General features: G+C 34.2%; 1 protein-coding gene across 1 annotated transcript; it reads left to right on the top strand.

Annotated features, from left to right (window-relative positions):
* Positions 1-11900: 11900 nt before the first annotated feature.
* On the top strand, positions 11901-25375 carry LOC130670526 (uncharacterized). Its single transcript, XM_057473939.1, has 2 exons — positions 11901-12408; positions 24411-25375. The coding sequence occupies exons 1-2, from the start codon at positions 11901-11903 to the stop codon at positions 25373-25375; spliced, it is 1473 nt and encodes a 490-aa protein (XP_057329922.1).
* The last annotated feature ends 233 nt before the right edge of the window (positions 25376-25608 follow it).

The following is a 25608-nucleotide window of genomic DNA, read 5'->3' on the forward strand; positions in this document are numbered from 1 at the left end:
AAGGTGCATCATAATCGCCATCCTCGCGTCGCAGCATCCGTCGAAAACGGTCTTGAATTACTTCGCTGGAACCCGCGGGGTTGACTTGCTGGAATAACAGATATCGACGAATTTCTGCGTCGGTCAGGTTATTCACACGCGCGTCCAAATCGTGCGATACTTCGTCTTTCTTTGGATCCCAGGGAATATTGGGAACCCCGAGAGCCCGTTTGTGATATCGATTTAACCGATCGCGTCGTTTATTACGGTTACCAGCGGTAGATAACCCCAAACCAAATAAAATAATTCGGATTTCATCATCCGGTCGCGTCAACATCCAAGTGAGCTCAGTTTCTGGCACTGGGGCAGAGGTGTCATGTGATCCAACATCCCTGGCCGTCCGTGACGCTCTTCCGCGCCCCCGGCCCCTGTGCCCAGGGTCAGTCGCATGGGCAAGGCGGGTGTCTTCACCCACGATCTCTACCTCCCGGCCAGAACGATTCACTGGGCCATGCACGATCGTCGGGATCATGTGTTGTTGTGGAGGTCCACGACTGTGTTCGAAAAACTCGCGGAGAGCCTCATCCTCGGTCTCGCTAGTCTGGGGATCCCGATGTTCAACATTATCCGCGATTTTATCAACGTCCGCGTTCCCGTTTTTGTCAATCGCATTCTGATCATCACCGGTATTGGATTCATCGCCCGAAGCTCCACCGCGAATACGTACCGACATCATAAAATCGACGAACCGATCTGATTTTTCCGCCAAAATTTTCTTAAACTTATTCATTTTATTGTATATATTTAATCCCAATAAATCAAGTATTATAAATATGTAAATATATAAGTATGTAAATATATATAGTAACTATGATAATTGTATATAAATTAATTGTAAATTTTAATGGAATGTATATACGGTAGAATTTCAAATTCTTATATTTCCCGCGAGTCAATTTAATTTTAACTCCTCCGTGGAACCTCGTAAATTTTTATTTTTACTCAAAAATTTATAAATTTAAAATTGTTGACCCCCTGGCCCCACGTTGGGCGCCATATAACGTATATCTAGCCTGAAAATCCGCGACGGAGACGCGGATCAGTCGAATATAGCGTATGCGGTCGCCCACGCGTGATAGATTAGTAATAATAAACGATCTTAAATAATATTAAATGATAATTAACATCTTTATCAAATTAAAACAAATAATAAATTTAAACGATAATTAAATAAAAGAGATTGATTACGTGTTGTGCCTGAACCAGCTCCTCAGGCTGGGCTAGTGCACGCAGGCGCCAGACCGTTTTTCCCCAAAAACGGACAAAAATTATTCAGGGGGAAAATTACGAGGAAGGTCCGAGCAAGTGACTCGTGACAAAGCGGATTAATCGAATGAATTAATAAAAAGAAATAATTAGAAAAGAAAATATTAAGCACAGTTAAATATATAAAATGATAAAATAAATTAAATATATCAGGAAAAGAGACCCAGGAAAATAAATACAGAGTATTTCCCCGAGAATTGTTGAACCCAATTATTTATAAACAAATTATCAAGAGATTTCGCTACAATATTCACTTATTATACAGATTATAAACGTTAACAAACCCCTGGGGGTCGACTCTATACAATCCAAAGAAAATATCCAACATAAGATATAAATATATTATAATAATAATTCACTCAACAAAATTCGAATTTAATAAACGAAATGTCGATACAAAAAAAAATTACCACCACCTCAAGCCTTGGGTTACCCCTTTACACTATATAGGGGGAGAAAGATACGGCATACTTTCACTCTCAATATAAACTTCCAAAGAAAGTATAACATAAACTAGTTTATATAAATAATTATTCTTCTTTCAATAATTATTTATAATTAAAAATATAATATGAATTATTTGTCCACTGGGGTATACAAAAGAAAAATATAAATAATAATTACTCGGGATTAATCAATTAAATATTAATAATAATAACTATAATAAATAATACAATAAATAATAATAATAATTCCAATCTATAGTTATTATTATTGTTCAGGAATTTTTCCTCTGAACTCTTGCGTCGTCGGTTTAGGAATTTATTTTCCCCGCCGGTGTATAGCTATAGCTATGAGTATATAGATATAGGTAGCTATCGATATATCGATATCGAACTACCGCAAAGCGCAACTTACAGTGTTAAATCATAAATGAAACAAAATATAATTATTTTATTATCCCCAATTCCCTTTATATATAGAGATGTATCATTCAGGGGTAGTAAAATATAAAAATAATCAAAATTATTCGCGTCGCGAATGTCAACAATTCCCGGGGAGGTTACAGGCAACAATGTGTTGGAGGATAATGTAAGAGTACTTACTCAAAATAATTTCCAGCCGATCCTAGACTTAGAAGCACAAGAACTAATCGCCCGGCGAATTTATTCGACAATAGATACAGATCACTATTTAATTGTTGAAGAACAAAAAGAAACGTAATTAAGACGTATATTAAATTAAATGATACGACAGCGTCCACTCTATCGCACTCCCCGTACCTTTCTGAGTACTTTATGGGCCCGCCACTTGTTGGCCACCCACGTGGCGCAACAATCGCCCTTAATTATTATTATCATTGTTACCTAGCCCCGGGCCTTTAAATTAAATAAATAAATTATAAAGACAATTTTACCCCACCTGAATGATACATAATAAATCGAATATATATATATATATATGGTATTTATCCACACCAAAATAATAATTGTAAAATATATATAATTAAATAATAATTATTTAACACCGTATGTTAACCGTCGATATTGCAGGGGAAAATCGATTTTTACCCTCCTCTATGGTGAGTATTTTCATTTCCTCGATGCCTGGACATGAAATTAAATCGAAATAAAATAAAAATAATAATTGGGGCATAATGTGATCACACATTATGTCCCCTGAATAACGCCAAATCATAAATATTCCCTTATAGATAATTAATATTAAATATAATTATTTTTAAATTAAAATTAAAAATTTTTGCACACACGTGCTCTCACTCATACCGCGCGCATGCGCGAGCAGACGCTGTCTCACCGGCGTGGCAACGAAATGCCCGCGTAACCATTCAAATTTGAACTTAAATATTATTTCTAATTCTTAATACTAATTACTTATTAATTTATTTGAATGGTTACGTGACATATTAAGACAAAAACCTCTGGAGTTCCCGGTCTATAGGCTTCGGCTTGGGCCAAATACTCACAAACTTAAATAATTACGTACCAATTTTTGGACGTAACATTGTAAGTTTTCTGAGCACTCTCAAAAATTTTAAGCATGGTGTTATGATAAATAAGGCTACTTATAAAAAATTTTTTTTTTCAATTGAAAAAAAAAATATGAATCGAAATAACATCACTCTGAAAAAATTTAAGGATCTTCAGAAAATGTCAAAGTTTTATATCAAAAAAAAAAAAAAAACAAAAATCAAAAATGGTAAACATCGAAAAATTTTTGATATTTTCTAAAAATCTACGAAAAAACAATAAAGATAGGTTGCAATAATTTTTTTGTATTTTTTTTTTCGAAAAGTACATTTAAAAACAAAAATTTTGAAAAAAAAACGTACCAATCAGTCGAATTTAGGAAAAGTTATAGCTATTGAAAATAAAAAAAGCCACTTTTTTTCAAAAATTTATAACTTTTGTTCGGTTGCGTGAAAAAATTTGGAAAAATTATGAGAAACATTTTTGATAAGGTAGAAAAAAAGAAAAAATTTTCAGCCAAATCTAAAGAGGTCGGGTTCAAAAGTGGTCGATTTGGCGTGGAATGCCCCAAATATATATATATATATATATATATATATATATATATATATATATATATATATATATATATCTATATATGTCGGAGATAAAATAATACTTGGGTTTTTCCTGAGACTTGGGAAAGTCCCAACTATATTGAGTTTGTTTTTAGACAATAAAAACTTAGTAAAAATATTTTACAATTTAATCCACTTAAGATTTTGTTAGTTTTCATATTTACGTTTATGACGGTAGACTTAAGTCGAAGGAGCCCGTCTGGGCATCCAACGTAGACACGATCGAGAGATAGCAATATTTTCGGTATAATGAGTTTTTAAACATATGGAAGTAATTGTACGAGTTTGTAAAAATTACCTGAGATATAGTTTTGGTCGAGTCGGGGACTCAAGAATATTGGGTACAGAGAGTTAGTTCTAATTGAGCAAAGGAACGGACGACATTGCTATCCGACCGATCGTGTATTCGTTTCGATTTTAATTTTACCGCCGTATACATTTTACAACAGTAACTAGAATATTTTCAATATTTGTTATTCTCTAGTAAACTAATCGCTTGTAATAATTTGTGTATTTAATATTGTGTAATATTTGATATTTTGTAATCTTTGATATTTTCTCGGATACTTTAATATTGTGTAGTTGTCCGATACTGATATTATTGCTTGTAATCTTATTGTTTAGTGTATACTATATTTGTGAGTAGTAATTACCTGTGTGTGTTCGTTAAATTGTTTAATAAATAAGATGAGTGGCAAAGATAACGACGTAAACCCGAGTCCCATTAATACCTCAACTGGTAATTCGACATCAGAAGTGGGATCCGCTCCAACACCAGATCAATGGAACATTTTATTGCAGTTTATGCAAAATTCTATGCGGCAACCGAGTACAGACAGCCGAAATTTTTCGCTACCACGGTTCAACCCGGAAAGTGCGGGTTCCGATCCTATAGCGTGGTGCACAGCAGCAGATATGTGTCTAACAGAAAAGCCACTTATCGGTTCTGCATTAATTTCCGCGCTCAGCAAGGCATTGGAAGGGTCAGCTGCGCAGTGGCTATCTCAGGTGGCTATCACCGGAATAACGTGGCCGCAAGTTAAAGATCTCTTTATCGCTCGATTTGGTGGCTCAGAAACAGCAGCTTCAGCTCTCATGAAAATTAAAAATGAGAATAGGCTGAAAGATGAGAGCATTGGTGCTTTTGGTGTTCGACTGCGATCATCACTCAAAGCACGATGGGGATCTCTAACTGTTGACGAGATCATAAACGCTGTCGTCATGGCTCAGTTAGCCCCATATAACAGCCAAATAGAGCGACTGGCGTATACATCTGATATTAAAACAGAAGCTGCATTTTTAAATGAAATGCGAGCTTTCTCATATATGCAAAAGAGGCCAGCATCGTCGATGGAAAACGCTACGACACCAGATCCAAAACGTTTCAAGCCATCAATAGTGATTCGTTGTCATGGATGTGGTAAGATGGGCCATAAAGCTAGTGAGTGTCGTTCGAGTACGAAAACAACAAGGAGGCCGGATACTGGAGTAGTGCATGAGAGAAGAAAACCAACCATGCCGGGCAAGACAGTTACTTGCTACAACTGTCGGGAAGTCGGACATATTTCGTCACACTGCCCGCAATTGAAGAGGAGTAGAAACGGCGAGGGAGCAGCCAACAAGGAGGGTGTCGCCATTGAACGACGGGTGGATATGTGCAGTATCGCGGTGCCGTCAGGTTCCCTGTTACATCACGGTGAGTCGTTTTCATTCTGTTTTGACTCCGGAGCTGAATGCTCGTTGATCAAGGAGTCGGTATCAAATAAATTTTCGGGAAGCAGATTTAATCAGCTTGTCATGTTAAGAGGTATAGGCAATATTAGTGTTCATTGTGCTATACAAATATTGTCAACGATTGTAATCAATGATCATACGCTAGAGATTCTTTTCCACGTCATTAATGACGATTATTTAAAACATGATATTTTGATTGGTCGTGATATTCTTAGCCAAGGATTTGACATCCATATTACAAAAGATAAATTTAATATTTTTAAAAGTAAAATCATTAATGTATGCGAAAAGTCATTAGGAAATAATATAATTGATTTTAATCTGGTTGACACAGATGTGATTGGTACAGATAAAACTCGTTTGATCGAAATACTTGCTAAATTCCGAGGTTCATTCATTACGGGATTTCCGCGTACTCGGGTTAACACCGGTGAGCTCAAAATACGGTTGATAGATCCTAACGTCACCGTACAGCGACGCCCTTATCGACTTAGCGTTGAAGAAAGACAGATTGTAAGAGAAAGAATAGACGAGCTCATTAAAGCCAGCGTGATTCGTCCTAGTAATTCACCTTTTGCCAGCCCGATAATACTCGTTAAAAAGAAAGATGGGTCAGATCGCTTATGTGTAGACTATCGCGAGTTAAATAAAAATATGGTAGCGGATAAGCATCCGTTACCACTTATATCGGATCAAATAGCGAGACTTAGAGGTGCGAAATTTTTTATTTGTCTTGATATGGCTAGCGGGTTTCATCAAATACCCATTCACCCTGATTCAATTGAACTTACTGCTTTCGTCACACCCGATGGGCAGTACGAATATTTAACTATGCCATTCGGATTAAAAATTGCCCCTTCGGTATTTCAACGCGCGGTTCTGAAAGCTCTTGGTGACCTTGCGTATACGTATGTTGTTGTCTATATGGACGACATTTTAGTTATTGGGGAGACAATAGAGCAAAGTTTGGAAAGGCTTCAAATAGTGCTTGACATTCTTATCAAAGCCGGTTTCTCGTTTAATTTTTCGAAATGTTCTTTCTTAAAAACCGCTGTTTCATACCTGGGATACGAGATGAAGGACGGCGAGGTTCGTCCTAATCCGCGAAAAATAAAAGCTTTAACAATTTTACCTGCTCCACAAACTGTTACCCAGCTTCGACAATTTATTGGCCTAGCATCATACTTCCGTCAGTTCGTACCGAGGTTTTCTCATATAATGAAACCATTGTATGCGTTAACTGCAGGTAAGAAAAATATTGAGTGGAAAGAAAGTCATGAGAGAATTCGTCAAAATGTAATTTCTGTGTTGACCGCCGAACCCGTACTAATGATCTTTGACCCTACTTATCCTATTGAATTACATACTGATGCTAGTGCTGAAGGCTATGGGGCTATATTAATGCAAAAAGTAAATAATAAAAACCGGGTAGTTGAATATTTTAGTAAAAGAACAAGCACGGCAGAATCCAGATACCATTCATATGAGTTGGAGACCCTAGCCGTTGTCAACTCTATTAAACATTTCCGCCATTATTTACACGGTCGCGAGTTCACAGTATTTACAGACTGTAATTCCTTAAAAGCATCGCGCAATAAAACAGATCTGAACGATCGAGTCCATCGATGGTGGGCATTTTTAAAGGCATTTGATTTTGATATAGTCTATAGAGAAGGCAAGCGCATGGAGCACGTAGACTTTTTCTCGCGAAACCCGATATGTCTTGATGAGCGTAAACCGACGGATGAAATTGAACAAAAACGTATTGATCTTGCGGAAATATCAGACAACTGGCTACTAGCTGAGCAACGACGGGATCCGGAAATTTCTGAAATCGTTACAAAACTAGAAAACGAAGAGTTATCGGACGATCTTGCCAATACATACGAATTGCGATCGGGTACACTTTACCGAAAAATACAACGTCACGGTTCATCATACTGTTTGCCAATCGTCCCCAGGGCATTTAGATGGGCAGTTATTAACAATGTTCATAGTTCTATAATGCATTTAGGATGGGACAAGACACTTGACAAAATTTACGATCATTACTGGTTCGAAGGTATGTCTAAGTATGTCCGTAAATTTGTGGATAATTGCATGGCCTGTAGACTCTCTAAGTCTAGTTCAGGTAAGGTTCAAGCCGAGCTCCATCCTATCCCTAAAACCAGTATACCATGGCACACAGTTCATATTGACATTTCAGGTAAACTGAGTGGTAAAAGTACTTCCAAAGAATACGTAATTGTCTTAGTTGACGCGTTTACAAAGTTCGTTTATTTATATCATACTCGGAAAATAGACTCCAACAATACTATTCGAGCTGTTAAATCAGCAATATCTCTGTTTGGAAAACCATCTCGCGTGATAGCGGACCAAGGTAGATGTTTTACCGGTAAAGATTTTCAGGAGTTTTGTAAGTCACAAGACATCAGACTTCATTTAATAGCTACTGGCTCTAGCAGAGCAAATGCGCAGGTAGAACGCGTGATGGGAACACTGAAAAATATGTTTACTGCGGCAGAGACAGATGGTCGTTCATGGCAAGATGCTATAGGAGAGATACAATTGGCTATGAATTGCACTACCAATCGGGTAACAAAAGCTAGTCCGTTAGAACTACTAATTGGAAAAGTAGCAAGACCTCTTGGTCTGTTAGCTGATGATAATGATAGGGAAATTGATATCTCTAGTGTAAGACAACGCGCGGTAGATAATATGGAATTAAATGCAAAATATGACAAAACTAGATATGCCAAGACTAAAGCTAAAGTAGTTAGATTTAATACGGGAGACTTTGTTTTGCTTAAAAATGAAGAGAGAAATCAAACAAAATTAGATCCGAAGTTCCGGGGTCCATTCGTGATAACTAAAATTCTTGATGGCGATAGATACAGCTTGAGATCTTTGAGTAGCAAACGAACGTATAAATATGCTCACGACAAACTGAGAAAAATGCCTGAAAGTCATATTCCCAGGGAGGTAGACGTGTGTGATGTCGATAGTGACGAGGAAAATGTTGAAAAAGACACTAATGGCATTGATAATAATGTGGAAGGTGTTGAAAAAGACACTAATGGCATTGATAATAATGTGGAAGGTGTTGAAAAAGACACTAATGGCATTGATTATAATGTGGAAGGTGTTGAAAAAGACACTAGTTCTATCGATAACAATGAAGAAGGTGTTGAAAGAGACACTGATTGTTTCGATAGTGATGAGGAATGTTAAGTCTGGCTATACGCGTTGGGCTGTCATCGGCACTGCATTACCTGTGTGGCTTGCTGAAGGTGTGCGATGGGCAGCAGGCGGTATAGTGCAGGCTAGGTGTCGTCATACACCTGTTATCAGACCATGTTACATGCGTTGAGTCGCGGTGTCACTGCATTACCTGTGTGGCTTGCTGAAGGTGCATTGCGAGCTCAACGATGGGACAGAAGTAAGACAATGTTGGGATGATACACGTACTTGCACTGAGGGAATCTGACAGGCTTATTAACTCAAAGGTTTAGTAAATTGTAAAATGAATAGAAAAAAAATAACTAAAATCATAATAGTGCTATCAAGAATGTTTGGGGTTACATTGGATCTCTGAATCGGATTAAATTGAGTAGTATTAAATCGGATGAAGTTAGGAATTGAACAAAAGAAAAATTAAGTTAAAAAAAAAAAAAAAAGGAAATTGACACGCCAGTTAACAACCGAAATAATTTTCAGATGCACCCGAGGACGTGTGCTTGTCAGGATGGCCGTGTCGGAGATAAAATAATACTTGGGTTTTTCCTGAGACTTGGGAAAGTCCCAACTATATTGAGTTTGTTTTTAGACAATAAAAACTTAGTAAAAATATTTTACAATTTAATCCACTTAAGATTTTGTTAGTTTTCATATTTACGTTTATGACGGTAGACTTAAGTCGAAGGAGCCCGTCTGGGCATCCAACGTAGACACGATCGAGAGATAGCAATATTTTCGGTATAATGAGTTTTTAAACATATGGAAGTAATTGTACGAGTTTGTAAAAATTACCTGAGATATAGTTTTGGTCGAGTCGGGGACTCAAGAATATTGGGTACAGAGAGTTAGTTCTAATTGAGCAAAGGAACGGACGACATTGCTATCCGACCGATCGTGTATTCGTTTCGATTTTAATTTTACCGCCGTATACATTTTACAACAGTAACTAGAATATTTTCAATATTTGTTATTCTCTAGTAAACTAATCGCTTGTAATAATTTGTGTATTTAATATTGTGTAATATTTGATATTTTGTAATCTTTGATATTTTCTCGGATACTTTAATATTGTGTAGTTGTCCGATACTGATATTATTGCTTGTAATCTTATTGTTTAGTGTATACTATATTTGTGAGTAGTAATTACCTGTGTGTGTTCATTAAATTGTTTAATAAATAAGATGAGTGGCAAAGATAACGACGTAAACCCGAGTCTCATTAATACCTCAACTGGTAATTCGACATATATATATATATATATATATATATATATATATATATATATATATATATATACATATTGTAACGAATGTGAAACTGATCTTTTAAATATTTGAATAGCTAGAAAACAAATGCCTTCTTCTCTTGTTTTATAGATACGCGACAAAAGTCAGTCAGTCTTATTTTGACAGTTTCACAGCAAAAATTGTATTTCAATAAACTATATATTGCTCTTGCTTTCTTGTACTGCTGTTAATTGTGGTGTTGTTATATCTAATATAAGTGTGTTATCATTGTAGTGTATAAGTGATATTAATTTAAGATACTAATCACTACAATATATATATATATATATATATATATATATATATATACAGGGTGTCCCAAAAGTTCCGGCCCAAATTTTAAGGCCAGATAGAGGACGAAATTCTGGGACGAAAAGTCCTCTGCCGTTTTTTCACCTGACGAACAGGTAAATTGTTATTAATTAAAAAAGGTAGCCAATCAGAAGAGAGCATTAGCGCGAACCAGTAAAGTGGGTTGAACAGTCTGGGGGAAGCTTCAACGCGCGAGCGCTCGGCTGTCGTTCAGCGGCTTTCACAACGCGAGATGCACGCGAATGGAAATTTTAATTATTTAATTCTTGATCTCTTCGCAAAAATCGAGTCCTGCGGAAAAAACGAATTTATATTTTGTTATTAACTGACAAACGGTCAGCTGACTGCTACCAGTTTAAAAAATAACAAAGGATTTTTTAAAAAATCTAGTTTCGCAATTATTAAAAAAAATTTATTCCGCACATATCAACTGACTGGCAGTCAGCTGATTGCCAACAGTTAAACGAACGGCTAAGAATTTTTTATCTAAAATTCAGTAGCGCAAAAAAAAATTTATTTTTCTCTTATCAACTGACTGGTAGTTAGCTGACTGCCAACAGTTAAATGAACGGCTGAGGATTTTTTCTTTAAAAATCATGTCCCGCGAAAGAAAAAATTCATTTTTCTCTTATCAACTGACTGGTAGTCAGCTGACTGCCAACAATTAAACGAACGGCTGAGAATTTTTTATCTAAAATTCAGTAGCGCAAAAAAAAAAATTTATTTTGCTTTTATCAACTGACTGGCAGTCAGCTGACCGCCAACAGTTTCGAAAAAAAACTGAGAATTTTTTAAAAATAAAAGTCCAGTCATACAAAAAAAAAATTATTTTGCTTTTATGAACTGACTGGTAGTCAGATGACTGCCGACAGTTTGAGGATCATCTGAGGATTTTTCACAAGTCAAAGTTCAGTCATGCAAAAAAAAAATTATTCTGCTTTTATTAACTGACTGCCGGCAGTTTAATGAAATGCTGAGGATTTTTTATAAAAATCTAGTTTCGCATAAATTGAAAACTAAAAATTTTTTGTTCTTATTGACTGATTGGCATGAGGTGATAAGACGTTTGAAATTTTTTATTTATTTTCATCTCAGTCAAATTTCGCGACAGGTTGTTTTTTTTTCCATTCTATTATTAACTCACTTCTAGTATTATGTCGACAGCTAAGCCTCCATAGGACCATCGCCGATGTTGTTATTTTGTATAATTTTTATGAGTATTTCTTCAAATGCTACTGAGTATTTATTTGTATCTCTTTTACTCCTTACTGTTTGTTGCTTTCTTCAATATACTTTATTTAATTTTTTTTCTTGGAAATTTGACGCTGTGTCCAAGGCACTCGCTGTCTTTTTCTCGTTTCACTAATTTTTGTTTCTCTCTGTTCATCGTTTTTCACTTGTTTTCAAAATTTATCGATGCAAAGTATTAACAAACGTTAGTCTCTATTGAATATTCAATAACTGCACTACTTTTCGCTATGCCTCGTGAAAATCAGTATTCTGCTTCGGATTATGCGGACATGATCATGTTGTACGGCGAGTGTCACTATAACGCTAGGGATGCTTGTCGTGTGTATGCTGAACGTTACCCAAACCGTGCTCGTCATCCAAACCATCGCGTGATTCTCGGTGCTGCTCAACGTCTTTGGGATACTGGGAATATTTTGCCAGCCCGCGTCGAGCGTGTAGGTCGTCCTCGAGACATACGTAATCTGCGTAATGAAGATCGTGTGGTTGACGCAGTGGAGAACGATCCTCACACTAGTGTCCGCAAACTTGAGCGTCAGTTGCAGATTTCTCGTACGTCAATTAATCCTATAACTAAAGCGAGAGCATTGCATCCATTCCACGCAACTAAAGTTCAAAAATTAGGACCTGGTGATTTTGAACAGCGGATAGCTTTTTGCAACCGTATTTTGGAGATGGTTGCCAATGATCCTGACTTTTTACAGCGTGTATTGTGGACAGACGAATCACTGACTACCAGTCAGTTGATAAGAGCAAAATAATTTTTTTTTTGCGGGACTGAATTTTAGATAAAAAATTCCCAGCCGTTTGTTTAACTGTTGGCAGTCAGCTGACTACCAGTCAGTTGATAAGTGCAAAATAAATTTTTTTTTTGCGCTACTGAATTTTAGATAAAAAATTCTCAGCAGTTCGTTTAATTGTTGGCAGTCAGCTGACTACCAGTCAGTCGATAAGAAAAAAATAATTTTTTTTTCGCGGGACTGAATTTTAGATAAAAAATTCCCAGCCGTTCGTTTAACTGTTGGCAGTCAGCTGACTACCAGTCAGTTGATAAGAGAAAAATAAATTTTTTCTTTCGCGGGACATGATTTTTAAAGAAAAAATCCTCAGCCGTTCATTTAACTGTTGGCAGTCAGCTGACTACCAGTCAGTTGATAAGAGCAAAATAAATTTTTTTTTTGCGCTACTGAATTTTAGATAAAAAATTCTCAGCCGTTCGTTTAATTGTTGGCAGTCAGCTGACTACCAGTCAGTTGATAAGAGCAAAATAATTTTTTTTTTTGCGGAGTTGAATTTTAGATAAAAAATTCCCAGCCGTTCGTTTAACTGTTGGCAGTCAGCTGACTACCAGTCAGTTGATAAGAGAAAAATAAATTTTTTCTTTCGCGGGACATGATTTTTAAAGAAAATATCCTCAGCCGTTCATTTAACTGTTGGCAGTCAGCTGACTACCAGTTAGTTGATAAGAGAAAAATAAATTTTTTTTTTGCGCTACTGAATTTTAGATAAAAAATTCTCAGCCGTTCGTTTATCTGTTGGCAGTCAGCTGACTACCAGTCAGTTGATAAGAGCAAAATAATTTTTTTTTGCGGGACTGGACTTTTATTTTTAAAAAATTCTCAGTTCTTTTCGAAACTGTTGGCAGTCAGCTGACTACCAGTCAGTTGATAAGAGAAAAATAAATTTCTTCTTTCGCGGGACATGATTTTTAAAGAAAAAATCCTCAGCCGTTCATTTAACTGTTGGCAGTCAGCTGACTACCAGTCAGTTGATAAGAGCAAAATAAATTTTTTCTTTTGCGGGACATGATTTTCAAAGAAAAAATTCTCAGCCGTTCATTTAACTGTTGGCAGTCAGCTAACTACCAGTCAGTTGATAAGAAAAAAATAAATTTTTTTTTTGCGCTACTGAATTTCAGATGAAAAATTCTCAGCCGTTCGTTTAACTGTTGGCAATCAGCTGACTGCCAGTCAGTTGATATGTGCGGAATAATTTTTTTTTAATAATTGCGAAACTAGATTTTTTTTAAAAAATCCTTTGTTATTTTTTAAACTGGTAGCAGTCAGCTGACCGTTTGTCAGTTAATAACAAAATAAAAATTCGTTTTTTCCGCAGGACTCGATTTTTGCGAAGAGATCAAAAATTATATAATTAAAATTTCCATTCGCGTGCATCTCGCGTTGTAAAAGCCGCTGAACGACCGCCGAGCGCTCACGCATTGAAGCTTCCCCCAGACTGTTCAACCCACTTTACTGGTTCGCGCTAATGCTCTCTTCTGATTGGCTACCTTTTTTAATTAATAACAATTTACCTGTTCGTCAGGTGAAAAAACGGCAGAGGACTTTTCGTCCCAGAATTTCGTCCTCTATCCGGCCTTATAATTTGGGCCGGAACTTTTGGGACACCCTGTATACATATGTATGTATATGGGGCATTTCACAACAAATCAGACGGTTTCAAAAATTGATTTTTCCGATTTCCTTAATTTTTTTGTATTTTTTAGTATTTCTCGAAAGAGGCTTCCTGGTAAATTTTGAGATTTTTCCGATCAATGGTTCGAAAAATATTGAATTTTAAAAAAAACCGCTTTTTTATGGTTTTTCGATCATAACTTTCGTAATAATGGTCGAAATTCAATGGTTTTTTTTTCAAAATTTTCGTTTTTAGATGGCCTTGATAGGAAAAAATACAAAACAAATATACAAAATGTTTTTGATCGAGATATTTGAATTATACGTTTTCAACCGTGTTTTTAAAAAAAGATGTATCCTTCGATTTTCTTGAAAATTTTCTATCTTAAACTTCTATCCATTTCGCAACTTTTAAGCCCGGTCCGGTGTGGGCCTTCCATAATTACTATTTTATTTAGATTTTTGAAAATAGAAAAAATGTTTTTTTCGCTATGAATTATTATCAATACCGATTTTTGACATTGTAAACTTGTTTTTCTTGTATATTATAAATTGATTTCGATATTTTTTTGTTCTGAGTAGGGATTTAAAAGCAGTAAGTAAAAGTTAATGCTATTTATGAGCAGTTATAATAAATGTTTTTATTTATTAAGAAGCAACTATTTCGAAGCAAAAGAAACATTGGTTTTGCTATATAATACAGCTAAGACCATAACAGGAGCTCATAAATTCCATATAATTATTCGAACAAGCTACGAAACTGTATTACAAACGTTTTTAATTATTTTCGTATTCTTTCGAAAATTTTACATTACCGATTGTTTTATAAACTGGAGTACTCATGAGCAAATATAGCTCCGTCGCTTTTTCGAAGAATTATATGGAATTTTTGAGCTCCTGTAATGGTCTTAGCTTTATTGTATAGCAAATCTAATGTTTGTTTTGCTTCGAAATAGTTGCTTTTTAATAAATAAAAACATTTATTATAACTGCTTATAAATAGCATTAACTTTCACTTACTGCTTTTAAATCCTCACTCAGAACAAAAAAATATCGAAATCAATTTATAATATGCAAGAAAAACAAGTGTACTGTTATGTCCGACTATTATTTAATTAATATTTGGTTAAATGTTTTATTCAAGCCTTATTTTATTTTATTTTAGGGATACGTTTCGATGTAAGTTTTCTTTTAATTCTTAGGGTACTAAAAATGAGTTATAGAATGTGCGAATTGATACATACGATTTGGAATTTATAGCGTCCTTTTTCCAATTAAATTTTTGAGGCCGATGGAAAATTTGTTAAAGAATTTTAAAGATAAAATAGTCACTTATAAACTTCCTACCTTTGCTGTGATAATTCTCGTTGATTATTTTTCCCCTTTTGAAGACTCCTTCGTAGTAGGCCCTTGGACTCCTGAGATGTGTTCCTTGAACTGGTTGACGATTTCTCTTTCTCTCGTGCAAGCGATAACCCGGCGAGGAAGGGTGATCAATATTAACTAACTTAATTTTAATTAATGAAGCACAGAAACAGTCTTTCACTTTTTCTTTCCTTTTATTCAACTATTAAACTTTAATTGCTTACAAACCAAAAATACCTTTAATTTTTCTTAGTAGAAATTAGAGATGATACTCTTTAAAGGCTTTTATTTTTATGCATAAACATTTGTTACACTTAAGTATACACTGATATTTTCTTATTCTTTATTAGATTAGTTTTGTGTTTTAATGGAATAAAATTCCTTTAATTTTCCCAAAGGAATTAGAGATGATACTCTTTAAAGGTTATTTCTTTTATTTTCCCGCATGTATTCACTGTTAGTTACAATATCTGGTTTTCAATTTTCAATGCACTAAACGGTGCTATTAACACTTAACTACGGACTCACAACCGATAACACTTTTTCTTTGTTTAACTTTTTTTTTCTTTAAAGATTTTTCTTCGCGATGCGATTTTATTTTTCTCTCTTGGAGCGGTATATTTTATATAGATATATATATATTTCTTTATTTCACTGCTATAACTTTTCTTTACTTTGTTTTGTATTTTTTTTTATAAAAGCGACGTGGTCGGTTTTATTTTATTTGTATATAATGGTTTGCGAATTTTATTTCCTGAATAAAATTTTCCGCGGTTTGTTTTTTTTCGAAAGATACTATGTACCAAATTGCGACTCTTTGTTGAAAACTTTGAATTCAACTAGTGACCGGAAAGCAAGCCTGTGCTCGGTAGAGTGATTTGCTCTTGAAAAATTTTGTAGATGCAACCATGGGGGTCCGAGTTTGGAAAAGAGGGGGTTTTCTGGTGAGGTGCATCATATAAGATGTCCCGTTGACGCAAATCAATTTAAGTCAATGCTAGTTGTGGGTGTTACCACGCATTAGAATAATTGTTGTAAAAAGTAAGTGGGGAACTTAAGAAGGATAAGGGAATGAAAGACAGAAGAAAGAAATCTGGTATGACGTTCTGTATCGCTCAATTGAACCCATCCTGGTTTCTCTTATGAGAAAATGGAATATTTATTCCCTAGGAGTGTTCAACATGAGTTTGAAAAAGTTTGCGAAGTCGGACATAACAGTACAATGTCAAAAATCGGTATTGATAATAATTTATAGCGAAAAAAACATTTTTTCAATTTTCAAAAATCTAAATAAAATAGTAATTACGGAAGGCCCACTACCGGACCGGGCTTAAGAGTTGCAAAATGGATAGATGTTTAAGATAGAAAATTTTCAAGAAAATCGAAGGATCCATCTTTTTTTAAAAACACGGTTGAAAACTTATAATTCAAATATCTCGATTAGAAACATTTCGTATATTTGTTTTGTATTTTTTCTATAAAGGCCATTCAAAAACGAAAATTTTGAAAAAAAATCCATTGAATTTCGACCATTATTACGAAAGTTGTGATCAAAAAACCATAAAAAAAGCGGTTTTTTTAAAAGTTTAATATTTTTTGAACCATTGATCAAAAAAATCTCTAAATTTACCAGGAAGCCTCTTTTGAGGGGTACTAAAAAATACAAAAAAATTAAGGAAATCGAAAAAATTTATTTTTGAAACCGTCCGATTTGGCGTAGAATGCCCCATATATTACATATTGTGACAATTTTAATATTATTGTAATTCGACTATCAATGAAAATTAAATCCCTATAGCTTAAAACATGTTCAAAAGTTTCGGCAATAATTTAAATATATAAACTCATATCGATTTATATATAGATATATATAAGTTTGTAGATAAAAATACTCGATTATATCTGTCTCATAAATTCTATTGTAATTTATGTACACAAGCAAATTCATCATTTGGAGCATTATTTACGTTGGATGTATCAATTCTATCATTCGAGTTAGTAATCCCACAAACTGTTAATATCTACAAGTGCATAGCAGGCTAGATGAGCAGACTACAATCCAGTGATAACCAAAGTTAAACAGCATCGACTTGGGACATTAAATAGATCGGTGATTTCTTAGTGGAATAGCAGTTAACCGATAGTTAATGTGATTTTTTTTTTTTTCATTTAAATATCACTGACTTTTATATTAATGAAGACAATAAATCCCAATTTAATCACTTGATTAATAATAATTTACAGATATTTTAAATGAGATCTTATGAATTACTATTTGTTCATGCATGATTATATATAATATTATATATGGTTACACATGATCAGATCCGGCTAATTTTCAGATCTGATTATTAAAAGAATCATATATAATTATACAATATTGTAACGAATGTGAAACTGATCTTTTAAATATTTGAATAGCTAGAAAACAAATGCCTTCTTCTCTTGTTTTATAGATACGCGACAAAAGTCAGTCAGTCTTATATTGACAGTTAAACAGCAAACATTGTATCTCAATAAACTATATATTGCTCTTGCTTTCTTTTACTGCTGTTAATTGTGGTGTTATTATTTCTAATATAAGTGTGCTATCATTGTAGTGTATAAGTGATATTAATTTAAGATACCAATCACTACACCATTATTTTTCATCGGTTACACATCTCGAAATTATCAACTTTCAAATGTGTAATTTAAAACCTATTTTTCTCAAGATCGATAGGCTTTTGGTTTTAAAACTTAAATAATTTTATTCAAAATATTCTCAACATTAATGGAATTTTTTTACAACAATTTATCAAAAAACATTGTTTTTATTTTTATGGGCTTCGATGTCACTTTTTTCATCTTCGTCGTCACTTTTTTCATCGTCGATGTCACTTTCATTATCCTCATCATCTTCTTCATCGTCATAATCTTCATCATTTTCGTCATCCATATCTTCACTGGCAATGATTGTTCTGTATTGTTTTTTATCTAAAATATATAAGATTTACTTTATTTTTCATGCTCCGCTTTTTATATTTTTAGTTGACATTTTCATATCATACCAATCTTTTTAGGAATGTTTATTTTCTTTTTTCCTGATGATTTGCGAACATTGCTTGCACGGTCATTAATGCTTTTATAAATTTTTCTTTCGTTACTGAACAATCAATCGTTTTAACCCAACCTAAACATATGAAATTATATTTATTAACAAAACGATTCATTCATTGATGAATGTATATGTATATAGTATTAAAATTGAATCGTTTGAAATTGTTTTGAATCATTTCTAATCGTTTTGAATCGTTTCATTTAATCGGGGATTATTCCTTTGCTCGGAATGAATGCCAGAAAGATCTCTTTTTGACATCCAAAAGATACCATAATATTTTAGATAACTTTTATGATACCAATAAGATGACTTTCTAATTTTCATACCGAGGAGGTAATGATAAAGCTACTAAAAGCGTATTAATAATATAAAATTATTATTACGGTAAAGTCCGAAAAATAATTTTTTATTAATTCCTGGACGTTTTGATGACCTGCTCCCTTTGGCCGGGAAATTTTTTATTTCTGCACCATAAACTTCATTCACTGTTATAGTAACAATGACGTGCCAATTATTTCCGGCGAATTCCTCAATTTCATATCTGGTTTTATTATTTATATAAAATGATGATCCCGGTGAAATTTCAACTTGAAAGTAATTATCCATAAATTTTTTTTTTATTTTACGAATGTTAGAGACCTTAGCGATTTCAGCACCACCACGGAAGATCCGCAGAAACTTTATGTTTAGTTCGGATTTCCACCAGGTCACTAAACCACTAAGACCACGTAATGAGTGCTCTTACTTTATTGACATTTTTTTCAAAATAATCCACTGGAATCTGTAATAATTTTGAAAATTAATTATCATCAGATATATAGATTATTGTTGATGTTAATAGAATAAATTGAAAATAAAATTGTAAAATCCGAATATAAGAACATTTAGGTGACTTTTTCTTAAAATCGTTAATTTTTTTGGAAATTACAATATCAAAATATAATCGAAAAGTAATTATAAAACTGTTAGAGTAAAATTTTTAAAGAACAATTTCTGTTTATATAGAATATATAGAATAAATAATTGTAAAAGACAACTTTACTGTAAATTTTTTTTTTTTTAGAAGACTCTTGATGATTTTCGTTGTAGTTTCGTCGTAGATTAATCGCAAGATCTTCCACAAATTCGACAATTTCTAATGAAACTAATTAAATCATTATTAATTATTCAAAATTTTTATACACAGTTGAAAAATTTGGGTTAAATTTAACAGAAATCACACGTCCCAAACGATGCACTCAATTTTTTTTGTTTATTAAACACATTATACTTGTGTCAAACAATAATAGAGGTTTAAAACTTGTTGACATCAGAAAAAACATTCAACTTTAGTTAAATTTACACTTGATGATGCCGAATAGTTGACATAAAATATTTAACGATTGAATTTTTATACACAAGAACACAAAATTTTTACCTGTGTAGTGTACATCAGTATATAATAACCTTAAGAATTATTTTTACCTTCTTTCGAGATTAATTCACTAAACACGTTCGTCATTTTGTTCGGTGTAACTACTGAATTAAGTTCTGATTCATCTTTTTGAAATCCAGAATGAGAGGAACTAGCACGACTGTTATTATTCCGTCCGGTTATCGTTTCATGCTCACTAACATTCGTAGACGTGGTTTCCTTCTTCTCATGGCTAGCGGATTTATCAAAGTTTCCTAAATTTATTACTTGACAACTTTGTTTCGTTTGGACAGTTGATGGAAACTCGTATACATCTTTCTGACTACTTTCCTGTGCAATATTGGTTTCTACAGGCAAGTAAGTTGGTACTGGGATAGAAGAGCTAGAAGTTCAATTATTTGTGCTAGATTACAAGAAGATAGAATTTGAGAAGGTAGTAGTACTGAGCTAGAAGAAGCCAGAAGTTCAGTAGTTTGTGTTGGCTTAGATGAAGCTAGAAGTGTAGAAGTTTGTAGTGGGTTAGAAAAATTCATAAATTGATTTGATACAGGGTCCAAAGAAGTCGAACGTTGAAAAGCTGGTACGAAGTCAGAAGTTATCAATGAACTTGATGAATGATTAGTCTGGTTCAAAAGCTGATTTTCATAACCAAATGGAAAAATTTTGCTTAGAACAGGCTTTTGGTTCATAATTTTTCACTCAATTTTTTTTTTGTTAGATATTTTGATACCGTCTTGTAATTTTAAATTTTCTTTTAATTAATTTTTTTTATTTATAACATCAGCGGAAAATATCTTGTCAGATTGTGTTGTTATTTCACCATTAGTATTTACAATAATTTTTCTTAAAGTTTCTTCATTAGCTTAAAAATTAGAAAATCATATGAATTTCTGTTCAAGTTATGTTGATAGAAAATTTTATGGTTCACGAATAAAATAATAAAATGTAATTATATTTGAATAAATGTATTAAAAAAATATATGAATCGTTTATTTGAGAAACCCCATAAATTATGTTTTTAACGAAATTTTTTTTTTTTTGCATTTTTTGATTCTTTGGATGTCCCTCCATAGAAATCAATCAAAATATGCATCAAATCAGCGCGTAAAAAAACATTAACGGGGAGACAACAATTTCATTTAATTGAGAAACCCCATAAGTCAATGACTCAAATAAACGTATGCAGTTTTAGTTTTACAGAAATAATTTTTTTTTTTAATTTAAATTTCGCGCTTTTTTTGGGAAATTAATTTCAAATGTTGTTTGATTGTTGACTGCTATATGACTAATTGAAATGTTTAAATTAATTATAATTATTTGTATTTTCTGAGTTTCAGAGTTCAAATACATATTTAATACTTCATTTTATCAGTGCAATAAATGATTTGAGTGGAAACATTTAAAAAAACAATGATTTTATAACTTTTTCTCTGTTTGGTTGAGAAACCCCATAAGTCAATCAACTTTAAATAATTTTTTTAAGTAATTTCCGTTAAAAAATTAAATTTTTCTTGTTGGAATTCTTTTCAGAGACGCTAACATTATTGCATTCAATTATTTATTTATCGTTTTAATGTCAAGTTTTTACAAAAAAAATTTTTTTGTGATTCCTGAAAATTGTGTTTTCTTGACTTACGGGGTTTCTCAAATAAACGATTCATATATAAAATAAAAAAAAAAAAAATAAAAAAATAAAAAGTATATATACACCAATGAATTAATATTGTGATTAAAGTTAAATTTATCTTATTTTGTTTTTATTTTATTATGTAAAGGTAGAATTTTGAAAATTGATGTTTTTTTGTATAGAATCATAAACTATAATTTTTTGGATGCATCCGAAAATTCGACATTTTTATGAAGAAAAACAAAGATTCACTTTATTGATAAAAAACCTTTTTACAATTTAATTATTATCAAACTAATGTGACTTACTGTTCATAGTTAAAACTTTCATTTTTGATTTACATGACTTTTTAGTAGTGTTGTCTTTCCACAATAGTTCACCTTCGGCATGTAATTGTCGGTATTTTTTAGGTATTTTTATTAACAGTATAACATCAGTTTTAGCAGTATCACTTCACTATATTAATGCATATTTTCTTCTTCGAACTTGGCTCATCGCAAAATTTTTTTTTATTTTATATCCAATATCTTGCGCAACTGTAATTAAAAAATTGTCAATATGGTGCTATGTCCGCCGCTTAATTTTTAATTATTTATCTGGGATTACTCCCTTTGGTAGCGATAGAAATTTTTGGACAAGCGGGTTGGAGGGTGCGGACAACAATAAAGAATACGAGGAAGAAATATCTTCCTATAATTTATTATTTATAGTAGATGTTTTCGAAAATTAGGAACTCAAACGTCTCCGAAGAGACTGGTGCTCTTGTTTAAGCCAAAAGTATTTTATGATGGATAGAGAAATTGGTTCTTCACCTACCTTTCAATGTAACTTCTTCTAGTACGGCAGATTTTACCCCTCCAGAACGTTGCAGCTCGCTTGACCTTCCTCCTAGGATTTGGGTTGAGTGGGCGCGGCTGGGTTATAGGATAAGACCTTATGTACTACTCTCGAATGAAACCGCAAGGTTGGAGTGATGAACTTTGTCTTTATGTTGATGGTTCAAAATACAACGTTTTTTTTACTAAACGTCACTTACTCACTCTAGTTTTCACAACTTTATATTATAGGATTATTTATCCTTAACAGATATTTTATTAAGATTTTAATTTATATTTAATGCGTCCTTTTACACACCCGAAAAGTGATTTTATGCGCAAATTAACTCGGCACGAGATGGAATCGCAAATTCACGTGATTTGCGTCACTGGTTCGATCGTACCGGATGGTTTTTAAAATCCGACAAATATTGTACTAGACGCACGATTACTACGGTTGCGTCAGATTGAATTTTTAGATCAATATTTGAGGTTTTTTAATAATAATTTGAATTCAATTACTGATTATTCAACGCCGAAGCGGATTCCTGCAATAATTGGATACAAAAGATTTTAGTTTTAAATGCCTTACTGATTATTCTACGCCTAGGGCGGATTCCTGCAGTAAGGTTAGTGAAATTCACGATCTTTGACTATTTCTTATTGATTATTTGACGCCGTAGCGGATTCCTGCAATAAGAATTAGTCTAGATAAATTAAGAAGTGCCTTATTGATTATTCAACGGCGAAACGGATTCCTGCAATAAGGTTTAGGTTGAAAATATTAAAAATCCTCTTGTTGACTTTTCAACGCCTAGGGCGGATTCCTGCAATAAGAGTGCACGGAATTTTGACGTTCGAATCTTCGCGGACCGTAAGTTTTAAGAACCGTCTAGCCCTGAGCTATGGGTGCTTAGGCTTTTTATAAACTTTGCTTGGCAATTAGATGGGGAATTTTTAATTATCGTCGTTGGTGGAAAGTGACGACAGTTTATTGTTTATTCGTTAAACTTATTGCAGGTGTCTTGCCACTATTCTTTGCCGCATAAAAAAGGTGAAAAAGCTGACGCTGCGTTTTCGCGCGCTATGCAAAGAGGAGCTCACAAATAATTATTTTAAGTAATTATTAAAATAAAAAAAAATTGTTTGGACATAACAATGGTTATATGTAAATAGAACTTTCTTCTGTTAAATATTTCGTTCAGCTGGTACACTGATGGCGTTCCAGTGTTTAAATCTTCTAAAATTAGTATGACACCTTTTTTTTGACTATTAATGAATTGCCATTTCACGTGCGAAAATTACGAGAAAATAGTTTGCTGCTAGGATTATGGTTTGGCAAATCAAAAGCAAACTCTAATCTATTTATGAGTAAATTTCAAAATCAATTCACTGAATTAGCTGAAGGAGTCGACATAACATTGCTAAATAAATCCTATCATATAGTTCGAGGTATTTTGATTTCAGGAACAGCTGATACGCTAGCAAAATCTGATTTCTTGAATTTTGAAAAATTCAATTGTTTATTTGGATGTATGACGTGTTGTATCGAAGGTCACAATACTGAAACCGAAAACGGATCGACTCGTGTTTACCCATACGAAGAACGAATGGTAATGAGAACATCAGCTAATTGCATCCCTCGCGGATTCGGAGTTACTGTAAAATCACAGTGAAATCAATTTTACCGTGAGTTTACTATGTATTGACGGTAATTTCATAGTGAATTCACAGTCATTTTGTGCCATTTCGTCACTGTGGTTCTGTAGTAATTTTACAGTAATTTTATGGTAGTTCCATTGTGATTTCACTTGTGATTCTTTCGTAGGCTTACGATTAATTTACCATAGTTTCATGATAATCTTACTGTCGATGAACTATCGATTTATGGTAACCGACAATCTTTGGACCGATTCATCAATCACGCTCACGTGGATACACTCGCACCCGTCTCGCTGGAAAGACTTTGTCAGGAATAGGGTGTCATTTATTCAAGAACTAATTCCAGATGGCCACTGGAAGTTTGTCCCTGGCACTGACAATCCAGCAGATTGTGCAACTCGAGGCTTGACAACCAGTCAGCTTAAAACTCATCAACTATGGTGGTCTGGCCCATCATGGTTGCTCGAAGACTCGCCGTCCTGGCCAACCAGTCCTATTCATAAAGATGCAGATACTCACCTGGAAGAACGTCCAGTCAAATCACTCTATGTTTTGGCTCAACCACTCAACTCGTCTCGGACGCTAATGGAACGTCCAATCCCACTGTTGCGCATGCTCAGAGTTACAGCAATTTGTGGGAGGGTACGCGACATGATCAAACGCATACCACACTCGACTCTTGCTCGTCCACTCACATCAACTGAAATCAACCTCGCACTCCAGTTCTGCATCAAGGAAACTCAACGTATTCATTTCTACTCTGAACTCCAATTACTCGCAAAACAGGCATCATGGCCAAAGGATCACCCATTTGCTCGGTTGGTGGCTTATCAAGACACCGATGGCATCATCCAAGTAGGGGGGAGATTGGAAAATGCTCCAAACTCAGATCAACAGAAGCATCCTGCAATTCTACCTCGTGATGCTGCTCTAACTCGACTCGTCATCTCTGATGCCCATCAGTGTACCATGCATGGTGGTACTCAACTCACACTCGCTCATACTCGACTCCGATACTGGATCATTGGTGGACGTCAACCAGTACGTTCACACATACTCAAATGTCTCGTCTGTGCTCGTCATCGAGGTGTTCGGGCTCAGCAATTAATGGGACAACTCCCAACTCAACGTGTCACCCCAGCGCCACCATTTTCTCACACTGGAGTCGATTACGCTGGTCCAGTATCAATCAAATCATGGAAAGGTCGAGGATCCAGGATATACAAGGGCTGGATCTGTGTGTTTGTCTGTCTGACCACATCAGCAGTTTACGTCGACCTTGTCAGCGACTACTCATCATCAGGATTATAGCAGCTCTCCGACGGTTTATTCACCGTCGAGGGATATGTACAGCACTCTACAGCGACTGTGGAACGACATTCCAAGGCGCGTACTCTGAACTCAAGCGGCTCTTCACTCAAGGCACTCAAGAATCTCATGCTCTACTCGATTGGGCCACTGTGCATCAAATCATATGGCACTTCAATCCTCCTGCTGCTCCCCATATGGGTGGTAAATGGGAAGCCGCAGTGAAATCGGTGAAA

The sequence above is a fragment of the Microplitis mediator genome, chromosome 6 (genome assembly GCF_029852145.1).
Source record: "Microplitis mediator isolate UGA2020A chromosome 6, iyMicMedi2.1, whole genome shotgun sequence".
NCBI classification, from domain to species: Eukaryota; Metazoa; Arthropoda; class Insecta; order Hymenoptera; family Braconidae; genus Microplitis; species Microplitis mediator.

Coding starts and splice junctions, on each gene's coding strand:
- LOC130670526 (XM_057473939.1), top strand. CDS start 11,901: ATGCCTCGTGAAAATCAGTATTCTGCTTCGGATTATGCGGACATGATC. Junction 12,409..24,410: donor AGACGAATCACTGACTACCA/GTCAGTTGATAA, acceptor AACTAATTCCAG/ATGGCCACTGGAAGTTTGTC.